Source organism: Salvelinus namaycush, chromosome 7 (assembly GCF_016432855.1).
Source record: "Salvelinus namaycush isolate Seneca chromosome 7, SaNama_1.0, whole genome shotgun sequence".
Classification (NCBI taxonomy): domain Eukaryota; kingdom Metazoa; phylum Chordata; class Actinopteri; order Salmoniformes; family Salmonidae; genus Salvelinus; species Salvelinus namaycush.
Genome location: NC_052313.1, coordinates 17602917 through 17620566, shown reverse-complemented (window position 1 = coordinate 17620566; position 17650 = coordinate 17602917). Strand labels below are relative to the sequence as shown.

Sequence of the window (17650 nt, the reverse complement as noted above, 5' to 3'; positions counted from 1 at the left end):
CATCTAAAATGTATTATTATTATTATTAGTAGTAGTAGTAGTATTTCAGATGTTTACTGAAATATTAGTCCTATGCTAAATAAATGGTCTACTTCAAAACATGACATGTCATAAAATATTACAATGGCTAGAGAAACGCATCCTCGTGCGTAATTCTTATTTGTCCAAACTTTGGCGCATTACTTTATTCATTATTTAAAGTTAGGAGTGATGAAACGCTAAGCCGTATAGCTAAGTAAAGAAATATCTAATGGTTTGAATCACTATAAAATCACTCCGCTGCAAGGTATTTACCATTATCCAGGAGTAAAACATAATTTACACAGAATGTGCCTATATTATATTCCTCCGCAAATCTATAGAGAGGCCTCTCACATAATGTTATGAATTCTGGATTTCTGGTCGTGTAGGCCTACCCTATGCGTTTCAAGTGATGAAACAATCGTTGGTTTTTAAATTATGATCCCCAGAAGAATAAACTGTGGTCTGGCGCCATCAAGTTCTAAAAGAAAGAAAAGCGCTGCAGAAAGGCAAAAAAGTTTCAAATTCAACTGTAATTGAAACCAAATGTATTGAAATGGAAATACAGGAAGAAATAGTAAGCCAAAAGTCTACCATGTCTGTGCAGTGCAGTTCGCAACATGAGTTTGCATATCACTGCAAGGACAATTAAAAAATAAATAATAATCTATATGCCAAAAATGACTTTATGTTATATCAATAACCTATAAGAGTGATTTATGCGTTATACTGGAATCGAACACATATTCTTCTTTCAAATTAACCCTTTGATCTCAACCTAAAATCCTTCATAATGATAATCATCTCAGATTTGGCCCAATGTGGACACAGACGTCAACAGGCATAAATCTTAATTGATCCTCTGGCGCCATCTTGTGGCTGAAATTATACAATTTAAAGGGACTATATCTCTCCCAAACTAAAATGTAGTCAATTCACCTGGACAGTTAATACATATTTCACTTAGGTACTTGATAGACCTATTCTGTTTTGGCAGAAGACCTAGTTGGCTATAGTGCTCCATTCTGAAAATATGTCAATCTAAAACACCTTACAAACACTCAAATTCAACTCATATTAGGCGTATCTCTGACTGAGGATACTCTTGTCAGTATTAGGCCTATATTTATGAAAAGTAATACATTCATTACATAGCATTGTTAAATACAAGTGGTAGGCCTAATGTGTCACAATACATTCACTGAAAATAAGGTCCCACATATATATCTACTATCAGTAGTTTTTCATCAATTAATTACAGTCCTTTCATTGTAGGGTTTCACAATTCATTGTAGACTTTTAACAGAGCTCGTGTGACTTTAATGCTATTGGGCGCATTCCGGCAGATCACTTTTGTCAAGTCGGTGACATGGTCGGACTACTGCATTTGGCGCCCACTCATAGTGAAGAGAGAGAAATGTGCAGTTTTAAAATGCTATTCTACACATTTTGTCATAAGGCTAAGAGAAAATGTTGCAGTTTTAAAGAACATTTCCGCAATTCTACACTTTTTGCCATGGGGCAGGTATTTTTTGTTGTTGCGGTTTTATAGTTCATCTCTTGCTTTTGTTCATATTTTGCCAATAGGCTGAGAAAACATTTTGCAATTTCAAAGAAAATTTCCTGCTATTCTACATATTTTCCCATGAGGTTGAGACAATTTTGCAGTTTTAAAGCAAATTTCCTGCAATTCTACAAATTTTGCTGTCATATGCTATCTGGGCCGGTAATCCGGCCCTGGTCAGTCACCACCTTTCAAAGTGTGTTGCTTTATGGGTATAAAATTTGTCCGATTTGCATCTACTGCAAGTTTCTGCAGTTGCTCTTCAATGTCATCCTGCAGCCATTGCCTGCATTGTGGGAGGCTTTATTGTCAACAAATAATTTTTATTGTATTTTTAACTCACACGAACGTGACCAAAGACATGATTGAAACATGAACCAACTTTGCTGTGAATCACGTATACAGTGGATACATACAAATTAATGTGATGTTTGAGGCTCTCTCACTAATTGATTGTACAATGTGCACACATATTGTATGATTTCAGTTTGTGAGTGTGTGATATGGGGGTTGGAGACATGTTTATTTCGACATTATAAAGAAAAACTTTTATCAACAATGGCAACACTGCCATGTTGGATCTGAGCCTTGCTGTTGGAAAACCTCCCCCGACTTCACTCCTCCACATTCATCTACCATCGGTTGCTTTAGCCTTACAACTCAAATGCTCCCATTTGAAAGGGTGTCAGTCTTAGAGATAGAAGAGGACTTATGCTACGTTCACATGCTAGTCGGGACTCAGAAATGTTCGACTTGCTATCTGGTTGAACGTGGCACGTGTATTACTACAACCAGTTTACAAGTCGTAAATTTCAGCGTTTCCTAGTTCCGACTAGCACGTGAACGCAGCATCATCTTTATATCTGTGCCATTATAGCGGCTGTGACAGCATGGGCAGCTCCATTGAGGCTACAACCAACGGGAATCTTCACCCAGTTGACTACTTTGACTACTTTAAAATGGCGGAAGCATGGTGGATGCCCTCAATGGCGCTGCCCATGCTAAATTGGCCTTTTGGCAACCAGAGGCCTCTATCATTCTCTATGTTGTCAATTTTAAAACGTTTTGGGTTTGGGTAAATGGGATACGAGTTCTAGTTGTGTGCCAGACAGCTGACGGTATACTGGCTACCATGTTGAGAAAAACTTCACTTCCCATCAGTTATTTGACAACGCGTCATTGCTACGATTTACGTTGTGTGTGCGCCATCATTGGTGGCTCGGTTGTCACTACGAAGCAGCGGTAAAGGACGTATCGAAAGCAGCAAGGTTGTACACAAACGAGTGTTTTAGTATCCAAATGTTTCCAAAGTTTAACAATGTATCTGCATATAAATTTATATCGGTAGGAAACATACATGCTTGTCGAGATTCTAGTATGCATGTAGGCTACTGTGGTGCACTGCTCTCATAACATTGATGCTAGGCTATGTTGCTCTGACTTACTCTTGTGGGACTGGCTTAGCCTACTAGTTACCCAACCGACACACAAAATGTACCGAAGAAAGTCAAATATGTGATCAATGTTGAAATGGGAAACATTGTAGTAACGTTGGGGAAATGAACCACGGTGTTCCCCTGATGAATTCAGCTAAACTAGGATAGGCTATTGAATGGAAGAACAGTTTAGCTGCAGATAACATTTATTTGCCCATGTTTTGTTTTTTACAACATTCATACTGTATGTACAGTACTTTTATGTGTTTTGCAACTATGTAAAAAGAAATGACATGCACAGCGCAACGGAATGATCGTTTAATCTTCTATTACTAATTTGCTACATTTGTATCGTCGGCACGTGCCCATTGCCAATTGTTCTGCAGTGGGTGTGTGGGGAATGGCGATAGTAACGTTCTCCCTCATTACTTCGTTATGTGTTCTAATCTAGATGACTGATTGGGTTGGATATGGGTATGCAGCCCTCATTGCATCCGGGGGAACGATGGGCTATGTCAAAGCAGGTAAATGTATTATTGTGCCGTCCGGGTTTACTCAATTATATAGTTATGCAGCCATTTACAGGTGAGTTTAATGCATTCTATCATATTTCTACTCTTGTGCTTGCCCATACTTGATAATGAACTGGTAACCATGTTACCACTCACCCTGAACTTCTTTTTGTGTCTCCAGGCAGTGTCCCCTCTTTGGCAGCAGGTCTTCTATTTGGGGGCCTTGCTGGGGTTGGTGCCTACCAGATATCACAAGATCCCAAAAATATTTGGGTGTCACTAGGTTGGTGAACTTAGGTGTTGGCCCCTACTGTTTTATGAATGTGAAAGCATGCTTGCAACAGGCCTCCCATCGCCCAGACCTCTTTTGATCACCGCTAACCAACTTCTAGATACTCATGATGATTAGGTTTACAATAGACAAAAGATGTAATGGGTCCGCACTCAAAAAGATGTTACCTAAAGCTTACTTCACTTTTCAATTGTAATTTTCACTACGTCGGGGATAGCATACACAGACGTGCAACATCTTTGAGTGTGGACCCATTACACCTTTTGTTTGTCTGCATTTGCGGGTTTTGCGCACCAGCCAAGCATGATGGTCCCCTATTGAGTAGGTCTACAATAGGCCTACTATACTGTACTGAGAGTCATTTCCCCCCTGTATCACAGTCACATCAGGAGCCCTGGCAGGTGTGATGGGAAAGAGATTCTACGGCTCCAGGAAGATTATGCCTGCTGGAATGATGGCAGCAGCAAGGTAGCTGAGATGACCAACTCCTTACTTTGTCATAGGTATGCATGTAGATGATACAGTACATGATCTTACAGTACTTAACGTGTTATTTTCTCTACTTTGTCTAGTATCCTTATGGTGGGAAACCTCGGTGTTGGAATGCTGCTGCAGAAGCCCCAGGAGTCATAATACACTGATTGAACACTTTCAGACACTGATGTAAAAATCATTATCCTCTCTCTTTTCCATTGTCTTGTATTATTCAGGAACAACCGGTCATCAGTCATATGTGGATGTTATTTTGTAAAAATGTATAATTGAACACTGATTATAATATCTTGTTTGTAAAATGACAAGGATGGCATGCGTTTTTGTTCATATTGTTACACAGATTGTCATTACATGTTACGAGAGATGAATGAACCGTGAAGTTGTGTAAAAGGTTTTAAAAAATGGCCAGTGTTTAATAGCTGCATCTTAAGCGTGGATTGTCATAATAACTGAAGTCAACACTTCTTTAGCCACTGATACAGTAAGTGGCTATTCAAGAGATTACAATGAGTGATAAACCTTTACAATAAGTTTTAGGAAACATTTCCTTATATAATTTAATTTGAGTAATGTAAACAAAAGTTAAAAAATAAACAGAATATAACTACATTATAAAAATCTAAAATACAAAATCCACCATTATTGGTTCTAATCGTATCATAAAACCGATTGTAAGACGAATGTCATGTTTCGGCATCAGACTCAATCCAGACAACACCCAATGGGCATCAGGACATGGTTATCTTTGAGGGATACTTTAGAGCAGCCCTATCAGCCAGTCTATCATCAATTACCATACAGTAGATCAGTGTTTCCCAACTCTGCTCCTCAAGTACATATTTGTTGTGGCACAAGACTAGCACACCTGATTCTACTTGTCAACTAATCATCAAGCCCTTGACAAGTTGAATCAGGTATTTTTGTCGGGGCTACAACAACAGTATGTACTGTTGAGGGTACTGAAGGACTGGAGTTGGAAAACACTGCAATAGATGGCGCCGGGTCTTCTGTTGAAGTTACAGGGATCAGGCCTCCTGGCGTATGTCTTGCCTTCATACATTACCCAATGATGCCAGTATAAAACAAACAACATGTATCTCTTTGAACATCCCAGTACATGTGTTACTTAGTTCTAATAATGTATTGGAGTTCTTTCAGAAGTACATTCACTGAGGGTAGTAAAATTCAGAGCAGAGCTACAAAAGGTTTTCCTTCTCAGTGCAAAGACTGGCTAAACCTGTGAGTTGGTTTAATAGCATCTCTTGATGCACTACCGATTGCCTCCGTACTTGGATGCCCAGTCTACCCTCCCATGGACTGGCTGTACAGGTGGGCCTCTAGTCAGAAGGTTGCCAGAGGTTTTCCCCAGGACAGAGTAGTCCTGGCCTTTCATTTGAGGCTTGTCCGCCCTTCTTTTCCAGCCGTCATAATCTGAAAAGAAAAAAGATCTGAGTGAGTGACACCTCCATGTGCTGAATTTACTATTCCATATTTACAGGACTCCCTCTATTAACAGACACCCAGGTACAATCCTGAAACAACACCCCTACCACCCATATAGGCACGTGTGTAGATCAGAGTATTGTGCAGGTATATGCAATATTCTACGCAACTTATCAGTTGGCAAGGTGGAGCAACAAATATATTTTTATACCTGTCCAATCCTTTCAGATCTAGGCAAGTGCCCTGGTATGAGGGGGTTGTTACTGGTATGAGGGGGTTGTTTCTGGACAGGGATATAGTGTCTACTGGTATGAGGGGGTTGTTTCTAGACAGGGATATAGTGTCTACTGGTATGAGGGGGGTTGTTACTGGTATGAGGGGGTTGTTTCTGGACAGGGATATAGTGTCTACTGGTATGAGGGGGGTTGTTACTGGTATGAGGGGGTTGTTTCTGGACAGGGATATAGTGTCTACTGGTATGAGGGGGTTGTTTCTAGACAGGGATATAGTGTCTACTGGTATGAGGGGGTTGTTTCTAGACAGGGATATAGTGTCTACTGGTATGAGGGGGTTGTTTCTAGACAGGGATATAGTGTCTACTGGTATGAGGGGGTTGTTTCTGGACAGGGATATAGTGTCTACTGGTATGAGGGGGTTGTTTCTGGACAGGGATATAGTGTCTACTGGTATGAGGGGGTTGTTTCTGGACAGGGATATAGTGTCTACTGGTATGAGGGGGTTGTTTCTGGACAGGGATATAGTGTCTACTGGTATGAGGGGGGTTGTTACTGGACAGGGATATAGTGTCTACTGGTATGAGGGGGTTGTTACTAGACAGGGATATAGTGTCTACTGGTATGAGGGGGTTGTTTCTAGACAGGGATATAGTGTCTACTGGTATGAGGGGGGTTGTTACTGGACAGGGATATAGTGTCTACTGGTATGAGGGGGTTGTTTCTAGACAGGGATATAGTGTCTACTGGTATGAGGGGGTTGTTTCTGGACAGGGATATAGTGTCTACTGGTATGAGGGGGGTTGTTACTGGACAGGGATATAGTGTCTACTGGTATGAGGGGGGTTGTTACTGGACAGGGATATAGTGTCTACTGGTATGAGGGGGTTGTTACTAGACAGGGATATAGTGTCTACTGGTATGAGGGGGTTGTTACTGGACAGGGATATAGTGTCTACTGGTATGAGGGGGTTGTTACTGGACAGGGATATAGTGTCTACTGGTATGAGGGGGTTGTTTCTAGACAGGGATATAGTGTCTACTGGTATTAGGGGGTTGTTAATGGACAGGGATATAGTGTCTACTGGTATGAGGGGGTTGTTTCTAGACAGGGATATAGTGTCTACTGGTATGAGGGGGTTGTTACTGGACAGGGATATAGTGTCTACTGGTATGAGGGGGTTGTTTCTAGACAGGGATATAGTGTCTACTGGTATGAGGGGGTTGTTACTGGACAGGGATATAGTGTCTACTGGTATGAGGGGGTTGTTACTGGACAGGGATATAGTGTCTACTGGTATGAGGGGGTTGTTTCTAGACAGGGATATAGTGTCTACTGGTATGAGGGGGTTGTTACTGGACAGGGATATAGTGTCTACTGGTATGAGGGGGTTGTTTCTAGACAGGGATATAGTGTCTACTGGTATGAGGGGGTTGTTTCTAGACAGGGATATAGTGTCTACTGGTATGAGGGGGTTGTTTCTAGACAGGGATATAGTGTCTATTGGTATGAGGGGGTTGTTACTAGACAGGGATATAGTGTCTACTGGTATGAGGGGGTTGTTTCTAGACAGGGATATAGTGTCTACTGGTATGAGGGGGTTGTTTCTAGACAGGGATATAGTGTCTACTGGTATGAGGGGGTTGTTTCTAGACAGGGATATAGTGTCTACTGGTATGAGGGGGTTGTTACTGGACAGGGATATAGTGTCTACTGGTATGAGGGGGTTGTTACTAGACAGGGATATAGTGTCTACTGGTGTGAGGGGGTTGTTTCTAGACAGGGATATAGTGTCTACTGGTATGAGGGGGTTGTTTCTAGACAGGGATATAGTGTCTACTGGTATGAGGGGGTTGTTTCTAGACAGGGAAATAGTGTCTACTGGTATGAGGGGGTTGTTTCTAGACAGGGATATAGTGTCTACTGGTATGAGGGGGTTGTTTCTAGACAGGGATATAGTGTCTACTGGTATGAGGGGGTTGTTTCTAGACAGGGATATAGTGTCTACTGGTATGAGGGGGTTGTTTCTAGATAGGGATATAGTGTCTACTGGTATGAGGGGGGTTGTTACTGGACAGGGATATAGTGTCTACTGGTATGAGGGGGGTGTTTCTAGACAGGGATATAGTGTCTACTGGTATGAGGGGGTTGTTACTAGACAGGGATATAGTGTCTACTGGTATGAGGGGGTTGTTACTGGACAGGGATATAGTGTCTACTGGTATGAGGGGGTTGTTACTGGACAGGGATATAGTGTCTACTGGTATGAGGGGGTTGTTTCTGGACAGGGATATAGTGTCTACTGGTATGAGGGGGTTGTTTCTAGACAGGGGATATAGTGTCTACTGGTATGAGGGGGGTGTTTCTAGACAGGGATATAGTGTCTACTGGTATGAGGGGGTTGTTTCTAGACAGGGATATAGTGTCTACTGGTATGAGGGGGTTGTTTCTAGACAGGGATATAGTGTCTACTGGTATGAGGGGGTTGTTTCTAGACAGGGATATAGTGTCTACTGGTATGAGGGGGGTGTTTCTAGACAGGGATATAGTGTCTACTGGTATGAGGGGGGTTGTTTCTAGACAGGGATATAGTGTCTACTGGTATGAGGGGGTTGTTTCTAGACAGGGATATAGTGTCTACTGGTATGAGGGGGTTGTTACTGGACAGGGATATAGTGTTTACTGGTATGAGGGGGTTGTTTCTAGACAGGGATATAGTGTCTACTGGTATGAGGGGGTTGTTACTGGTATGAGGGGGTTGTTTCTGGACAGGGATATAGTGTCTACTGGTATGAGGGGGTTGTTACTGGACAGGGATATAGTGTCTACTGGTATGAGGGGGTTGTTACTGGACAGGGATATAGTGTCTACTGGTATGAGGGGGTTGTTTCTAGACAGGGATATAGTGTCTACTGGTATGAGGGGGTTGTTTCTAGACAGGGATATAGTGTCTACTGGTATGAGGGGGTTGTTTCTAGACAGGGATATAGTGTCTACTGGTATGAGGGGGTTGTTTCTAGACAGGGATATAGTGTCTACTGGTATGAGGGGGTTGTTTCTAGACAGGGATATAGTGTCTACTGGTATGAGGGGGTTGTTTCTAGACAGGGATATAGTGTCTACTGGTATGAGGGGGTTGTTTCTAGACAGGGATATAGTGTCTACTGGTATGAGGGGGTTGTTACTAGACAGGGATATAGTGTCTACTGGTATGAGGGGGTTGTTTCTAGACAGGGATATAGTGTCTACTGGTATGAGGGGGTTGTTTCTAGACAGGGGATATAGTGTCTACTGGTATGAGGGGGTTGTTTCTAGACAGGGATATAGTGTCTACTGGTATGAGGGGGTTGTTTCTAGACAGGGATATAGTGTCTACTGGTATGAGGGGGTTGTTTCTAGACAGGGATATAGTGTCTACTGGTATGAGGGGGTTGTTTCTAGACAGGGATATAGTGTCTACTGGTATGAGGGGGTTGTTTCTAGACAGGGATATAGTGTCTACTGGTATGAGGGGGTTGTTTCTAGACAGGGATATAGTGTCTACTGGTATGAGGGGGTTGTTACTAGACAGGGATATAGTGTCTACTGGTATGAGGGGGTTGTTTCTAGACAGGGATATAGTGTCTACTGGTATGAGGGGGTTGTTTCTAGACAGGGGATATAGTGTCTACTGGTATGAGGGGGTTGTTTCTAGACAGGGATATAGTGTCTACTGGTATGAGGGGGGTTGTTACTGGACAGGGATATAGTGTCTACTGGTATGGGGGGGTTGTTTCTAGACAGGGATATAGTGTCTACTGGTATGAGGGGGGTGTTTCTAGACAGGGATATAGTGTCTACTGGTATGAGGGGGGTTGTTTCTAGACAGGGATATAGTGTCTACTGGTATGAGGGGGTTGTTTCTAGACAGGGATATAGTGTCTACTGGTATGAGGGGGTTGTTTCTAGACAGGGATATAGTGTCTACTGGTATGAGGGGGTTGTTACTGGTATGAGGGGGTTGTTTCTAGACAGGGATATAGTGTCTACTGGTATGAGGGGGTTGTTTCTAGACAGGGATATAGTGTCTACTGGTATGAGGGGGTTGTTACTGGACAGGGATATAGTGTCTACTGGCATGAGGGGGTTGTTTCTAGACAGGGATATAGTGTCTACTGGTATGAGGGGGTTGTTACTAGACAGGGATATAGTGTCTACTGGTATGAGGGGGTTGTTACTAGACAGGGATATAGTGTCTACTGGTATGAGGGGGTTGTTTCTAGACAGGGATATAGTGTCTACTGGTATGAGGGGGGTGTTACTAGACAGGGATATAGTGTCTACTGGTATGAGGGGGTTGTTACTGGACAGGGATATAGTGTCTACTGGTATGAGGGGGTTGTTTCTAGACAGGGATATAGTGTCTACTGGTATGAGGGGGTTGTTTCTAGACAGGGATATAGTGTCTACTGGTATGAGGGGGTTGTTACTGGACAGGGATATAGTGTTTACTGGTATGAGGGGGTTGTTTCTAGACAGGGATATAGTGTCTACTGGTATGAGGGGGTTGTTACTGGTATGAGGGGGTTGTTTCTGGACAGGGATATAGTGTCTACTGGTATGAGGGGGTTGTTACTGGACAGGGATATAGTGTCTACTGGTATGAGGGGGTTGTTTCTAGACAGGGATATAGTGTCTACTGGTATGAGGGGGTTGTTTCTAGACAGGGATATAGTGTCTACTGGTATGAGGGGATTGTTTCTAGACAGGGATATAGTGTCTACTGGTATGAGGGGGTTGTTACTGGTATGAGGGGGTTGTTTCTAGACAGGGATATAGTGTCTACTGGTATGAGGGGGTTGTTTCTAGACAGGGATATAGTGTCTACTGGTATGAGGGGGTTGTTTCTAGACAGGGATATAGTGTCTACTGGTATGAGGGGGTTGTTTCTAGACAGGGATATAGTGTCTACTGGTATGAGGGGGTTGTTTCTAGACAGGGATATAGTGTCTACTGGTATGAGGGGGTTGTTACTGGACAGGGATATAGTGTCTACTGGTATGAGGGGGTTGTTTCTAGACAGGGATATAGTGTCTACTGGTATGAGGGGGGTGTTACTAGACAGGGATATAGTGTCTACTGGTATGAGGGGGTTGTTACTGGACAGGGATATAGTGTCTACTGGTATGAGGGGGTTGTTTCTAGACAGGGATATAGTGTCTACTGGTATGAGGGGGTTGTTACTGGACAGGGATATAGTGTCTACTGGTATGAGGGGGTTGTTTCTAGACAGGGATATAGTGTCTACTGGTATGAGGGGGTTGTTACTAGACAGGGATATAGTGTCTACTGGTATGAGGGGGTTGTTACTAGACAGGGATATAGTGTCTACTGGTATGAGGGGGTTGTTTCTAGACAGGGATATAGTGTCTACTGGTATGAGGGGGTTGTTACTAGACAGGGATATAGTGTCTACTGGTATGAGGGGGTTGTTTCTAGACAGGGATATAGTGTCTACTGGTATGAGGGGGTTGTTTCTAGACAGGGATATAGTGTCTACTGGTATGAGGGGGTTGTTTCTAGACAGGGATATAGTGTCTACTGGTATGAGGGGGTTGTTTCTAGACAGGGATATAGTGTCTACTGGTATGAGGGGGTTGTTTCTAGACAGGGATATAGTGTCTACTGGTATGAGGGGGTTGTTTCTAGACAGGGATATAGTGTCTACTGGTATGAGGGGGTTGTTTCTAGACAGGGGATATAGTGTCTACTGGTATGAGGGGGTTGTTTCTAGACAGGGATATAGTGTCTACTGGTATGAGGGGGGTTGTTACTGGACAGGGATATAGTGTCTACTGGTATGAGGGGGTTGTTTCTAGACAGGGATATAGTGTCTACTGGTATGAGGGGGGTGTTTCTAGACAGGGATATAGTGTCTACTGGTATGAGGGGGGTTGTTTCTAGACAGGGATATAGTGTCTACTGGTATGAGGGGGTTGTTTCTAGACAGGGATATAGTGTCTACTGGTATGAGGGGGTTGTTTCTAGACAGGGATATAGTGTCTACTGGTATGAGGGGGTTGTTTCTAGACAGGGATATAGTGTCTACTGGTATGAGGGGGTTGTTACTGGACAGGGATATAGTGTTTACTGGTATGAGGGGGTTGTTTCTAGACAGGGATATAGTGTCTACTGGTATGAGGGGGTTGTTACTGGTATGAGGGGGTTGTTTCTGGACAGGGATATAGTGTCTACTGGTATGAGGGGGTTGTTACTGGACAGGGATATAGTGTCTACTGGTATGAGGGGGTTGTTACTGGACAGGGATATAGTGTCTACTGGTATGAGGGGGTTGTTTCTAGACAGGGGATATAGTGTCTACTGGTTTGAGGGGGTTGTTTCTAGACAGGGATATAGTGTCTACTGGTATGAGGGGGTTGTTACTAGACAGGGATATAGTGTCTACTGGTATGAGGGGGTTGTTTCTAGACAGGGATATAGTGTCTACTGGTATGAGGGGGTTGTTTCTAGACAGGGATATAGTGTCTACTGGTATGAGGGGGTTGTTTCTAGACAGGGATATAGTGTCTACTGGTATGAGGGGGTTGTTTCTAGACAGGGATATAGTGTCTACTGGTATGAGGGGGTTGTTACTGGTATGAGGGGGTTGTTTCTAGACAGGGATATAGTGTCTACTGGTATGAGGGGGTTGTTTCTAGACAGGGATATAGTGTCTACTGGTATGAGGGGGTTGTTTCTAGACAGGGATATAGTGTCTACTGGTATGAGGGGGTTGTTTCTAGACAGGGATATAGTGTCTACTGGTATGAGGGGGTTGTTTCTAGACAGGGATATAGTGTCTACTGGTATGAGGGGGTTGTTTCTAGACAGGGATATAGTGTCTACTGGTATGAGGGGGTTGTTACTAGACAGGGATATAGTGTCTACTGGTATGAGGGGGTTGTTACTAGACAGGGATATAGTGTCTACTGGTATGAGGGGGTTGTTTCTAGACAGGGATATAGTGTCTACTGGTATGAGGGGGGTGTTACTAGACAGGGATATAGTGTCTACTGGTATGAGGGGGTTGTTACTGGACAGGGATATAGTGTCTACTGGTATGAGGGGGTTGTTTCTAGACAGGGATATAGTGTCTACTGGTATGAGGGGGTTGTTACTGGACAGGGATATAGTGTCTACTGGTATGAGGGGGTTGTTTCTAGACAGGGATATAGTGTCTACTGGTATGAGGGGGTTGTTACTAGACAGGGATATAGTGTCTACTGGTATGAGGGGGTTGTTACTAGACAGGGATATAGTGTCTACTGGTATGAGGGGGTTGTTTCTAGACAGGGATATAGTGTCTACTGGTATGAGGGGGGTGTTTCTAGACAGGGATATAGTGTCTACTGGTATGAGGGGGTTGTTTCTAGACAGGGATATAGTGTCTATTGATATGAGGGGGGTTGTTACTAGACAGGGATATAGTGTCTACTGGTATGAGGGGGTTGTTTCTAGACAGGGATATAGTGTCTACTGGTATGAGGGGGTTGTTTCTAGACAGGGATATAGTGTCTACTGGTATGAGGGGGTTGTTTCTAGACAGGGATATAGTGTCTACTGGTATGAGGGGGTTGTTTCTAGACAGGGATATAGTGTATACTGGTATGAGGGGGTTGTTACTAGACAGGGATATAGTGTCTACTGGTTTGAGGGGGTTGTTTCTAGACAGGGATATAGTGTCTACTGATATGAGGGGGGTTGTTACTAGACAGGGATATAGTGTCTACTGGTATGAGGGGGTTGTTTCTAGACAGGGATATAGTGTCTACTGGTATGAGGGGGTTGTTTCTAGACAGGGATATAGTGTCTACTGGTATGAGGGGGTTGTTTCTAGACAGGGGATATAGTGTCTACTGGTATGAGGGGGTTGTTTCTAGACAGGGATATAGTGTCTACTGGTATGAAGGGGTTGTTTCTAGACAGGGATATAGTGTCTACTGGTATGAAGGGGGTTGTTTCTAGACAGGGATATAGTGTCTACTGGTATGAGGGGGGTTGTTTCTAGACAGGGATATAGTGTCTACTGGTATGAGGGGGGTTGTTACTAGACAGGGATATAGTGTCTACTGGTATGAGGGGGTTGTTACTGGACAGGGATATAGTGTCTACTGGTATGAGGGGGTTGTTACTGGACAGGGATATAGTGTCTACTGGTATGAGGGGGTGTTTCTGGACAGGGATATAGCGTGTCTACACCAGCCTCAATGTAACCGCCTCCCTTGTCTACTTGAGACAGATATCCCTGGGAGACCATCTGGTCACTTTGACTGAGCCCAATAAGTGCTCATAACAATGCATCAGAATGGCTCTAGTTAATGTAATGTAGATTAATGTAAATGTTGATTAAGTGCTTCAGATCTTTAGCAATGCAGATCCCCGGTTCACGGTGTGTATTTGGGCTCCCTTTCCAACTGTGGCCTAACAAAGAATCACAGGCTTCTTATCAGGTTTAAGGGCAGGCTATTGACGAACAAAGGATTGCTAAAATAAATAGACTTCAAATGGCACCTACATCAGTACCTGTGTGGGTCGGTATTAAGAGCATGGTGGTAACAACACCAAGGTAGTGGGTTCAATTCCCAGAGGGATCGCATACACACACAAACTGTATGCACTCATTGTAGTATAATTTGCTCCGGATAAAAGCCTCTGCTAAGTGGCGTATTTGATATTATTAGCCTGGGACTGAAACACTGCATTACCTTCAGTGTTTTCACTCATGGGCGAGGTGGACTTTGTCTTTGAAGGTTTTGGTTTGACATTTTTGTTATCAGGAGTAGCAAGATCAACTGAGAGGGACAGCAAGAGATGAGTTTAATGCAAAAACAAATGGATAGAAAAAGAGTAAAGAATGATGAAATGGCAGAAAAAGAGAAAGCATGTAATGGTATCAATCCCTTCCAAGTGGCCTTATCTGTGTCTGCTGGTTGCTGTGCCATCTAGTCCAAAGACCGGAGCATTTTTATGCCAATTAAAATGGTAACTATAGGATCTTACTTGTGTGCTGGCCGGCAAGAGGAGCAAGCTGGATCCTTTGACCCACAGAGCCGACCTCTTTCTTCTGAAAGGAGGGAACATAACCTCCAGACAGATTGTACTTTGTACTGACAAAGTTTCCTGAAAGACAAAAAAACTCATTGATTTAAATGTAGACAAATGTTATTCATCACAATGATTTAATACAGACAAACTCTATTCATAACAAATAACGCTTCACTTGTACATCTTTAGCAGCAGTTCATTTGTTATTTAGAGTTTGGTCATAAAAATGACCATGGTTCCAGCAACCTTAATCTATTTAGTAATCTGGAGCGTGGTTCTCGTGTAGCAGTGTGTGTTTGGGCTCTCTCTCCTGCTGTGTCATAATTGGCTGGGCTCATCAACATGTTAACCCACACCCACAGTATTAGGAAAATGGTTGCATAAGCAGAAACACTTATTTAACTTTAGTATAGCCACCATAAAACAGATACGTAACAACATGTTACTAAATGTTTATGAAAATTGATTATACTTAATAATAAACCACTTCAATTAATTTTACTATAGATCTTAGCTAGAGGTCAGCAGAGGTCAACAGTAGGAATCCATGAACATTCAACTCTAAAAGTCTTTACAATTAAAGTACCTTTAGCTGAATCAGATATTCTTTCTTTTAGAACAGATTTATCCGTAGATTTATCAGAAGGGTTATCAGTGTCTTCTGCTCCCACAGTTAAAGACAGGGGGATAAGACAATACACACATGCAAGCAGAGGGAAAAGAGAGAGCGGAAAGGAGAGAAATTGGTGAAATGAAGCAACAATTTATCGAGTCATTAGAGAAGCACAGTGAAATATAAGTCAGAAATAGAGAGGAAGATGAGGAAGGCTGCTGTAGATTTCTGCGAGAAATTGGGCCATCCAGTCCATAAACTCAAGATGCAGGGTGGGAGGGTGGGCTTGGAGACACTTGATCCTAAGCAACTGTCTTAATAGTCCTCTAATCTCATGAATAAGGAAAGTGGGGGGCAGAGGGAGAGCACAGAGGCACATATTGTGTGTCTGTCTACATGACAAATGAATAATGGAGGCTCCCGTCTCCAAAGTGGCCCAGACGCTTAAGCACAGTAGCATACTCCAAACAGTTGCCTTTTTTGTGCCGAGCCAACACTAAAAGATCAGGGCGAATCAGGAAATGAGCATTGTGGAACTAAAGCATATGACGTTTAGGCCCTTTGTGATATGGGGGCATAAGAGTAGGAGGGCAAGCGTGTAATATAAAGCGACAAAGGGTTACCTGCGTTGACTCTGGTGACGGACAAACCAGCTCCAATGGGGCCGAGGGGTTTACTGTTGACATTGGTGGTGTTGTCCCACAGATCTCGAAGTGTCGGCCCACCGGGCTCCTTGTCTACAGAGTTCTTGCCGATCAACCCTGAAAGGAAAGAAGAGCTGGGTCTGAAAATGTGGATAGCTGAAACCGACATAAGAGGAACCAGTTGATACATGAGAAAATATACGTCCTAAAAATGACTTGCTTATCACACATTCTTCTTGTTTAAAACAAACAAACAAATAAGCAAATTTTCAGATGGTCTTACCAGGCAGATATCTTGATTGACTAAGGTAATGTTGTCTTGCTGAGGAGCCCGGGAGACTGGAGTCCATTTGGCCCTTCTTAATATTGCTTGGTAACTTAGTAACAGTGCTGAACGAGTATATCGGTTTTTGCTCTTTGGATCTGATATATAAGAAAGGCAGAAAATCAAACAGTAGGAACAACTCAGACGATTCATCTCAGCCAATGAATATTTCAGTTAGATTGAATATGAACCTCCTACAGGTAAATCAACCTATAATAGGGTAGCTAACTGTAAAGGCCACTTTTGTTTCTCATCGTTTGCACAAATAGTATAACGGTTGTCCCAGAAAGGGAATTGGTTTGTGCCATAATACATGAAATGTAAACATAAGGTTACAGGTAAATCAATACAAGGAGAAGTCTATGCAGGGAGGAAGGGGAAATGGTCCCCTGCTGTAATATAATCATTGATCTTACTGTGGATTACTATGGTCCTTTGGGCCCTTCTCCTCCTCTGATCCCAGGCTGGGTTTCTTGGAGTGGGACACGGAGGTCTCAGAAGGTTCTGACTCATCCCAGCTCTCTGTTGCCTTTATCACTGTCTGGCCCCAGCGCCTCCGCCCGCTCTTCAGACCCACCGCTGCACTGTTCTCACTCCCAGTCCCCACCACGACAGATGGCTTCTGCCAAACGCAATACATTTCATAGGTCATGAGTCATTCAGTTACAGTTGAAGTCGGAAGTTTACATACACCTTAGCCAAATACATTTAAACTCAGTTTTTCACAATTCCTGACATTTAATCCTAGTAAAAATGCCCCGTCTTAGGTCAGTTAGAAACACCACTTTATTTTAAGAATGTGAAATGTCAGAATAATAGAAGAGAGAATGATTTATTTCAGCTTTTATTTCTTTCATCACATTCCCAGTGGGTCACAAGTTTACATGCACTCAATTAGTATTTGGTAGCATTGCCTTTAAATTGTTTAACTTGGGTCAAACATTTCGGGTAGCCTTCCACAAGCTTCCCACGATAAGTTAGGTGAAT

General features: G+C 42.9%; 2 protein-coding genes across 2 annotated transcripts in view; one reads left to right on the top strand and one right to left on the bottom strand.

Moving 5' to 3' along the window:
* The first annotated feature begins 2737 nt into the window (after nt 1–2737).
* Nucleotides 2738–4709, top strand: tmem14ca (transmembrane protein 14Ca). The gene is made up of 5 exons (XM_038997648.1): nt 2738–2853; nt 3473–3545; nt 3715–3816; nt 4206–4293; nt 4398–4709. The coding sequence occupies exons 2-5, from the start codon at nt 3473–3475 to the stop codon at nt 4456–4458; spliced, it is 324 nt and encodes a 107-aa protein (XP_038853576.1). The 5' UTR covers nt 2738–2853; the 3' UTR covers nt 4459–4709.
* A 1-nt stretch (nt 4710) lies between these two features.
* The window catches only part of mak (male germ cell-associated kinase), a 22513-nt gene continuing 9573 nt past the window's right edge, over nt 4711–17650 (bottom strand). The window contains exons 10-14 of the mRNA XM_038997647.1: nt 17080–17285; nt 16622–16761; nt 16318–16455; nt 15037–15156; nt 4711–5751 (exon numbers count right to left, since the gene is read on the bottom strand). Of these exons, the coding sequence (XP_038853575.1) occupies nt 5591–5751; nt 15037–15156; nt 16318–16455; nt 16622–16761; nt 17080–17285 (765 nt within the window). The 3' untranslated portion in view covers nt 4711–5590. The remainder of the gene's footprint in view (nt 5752–15036; nt 15157–16317; nt 16456–16621; nt 16762–17079; nt 17286–17650) is intronic.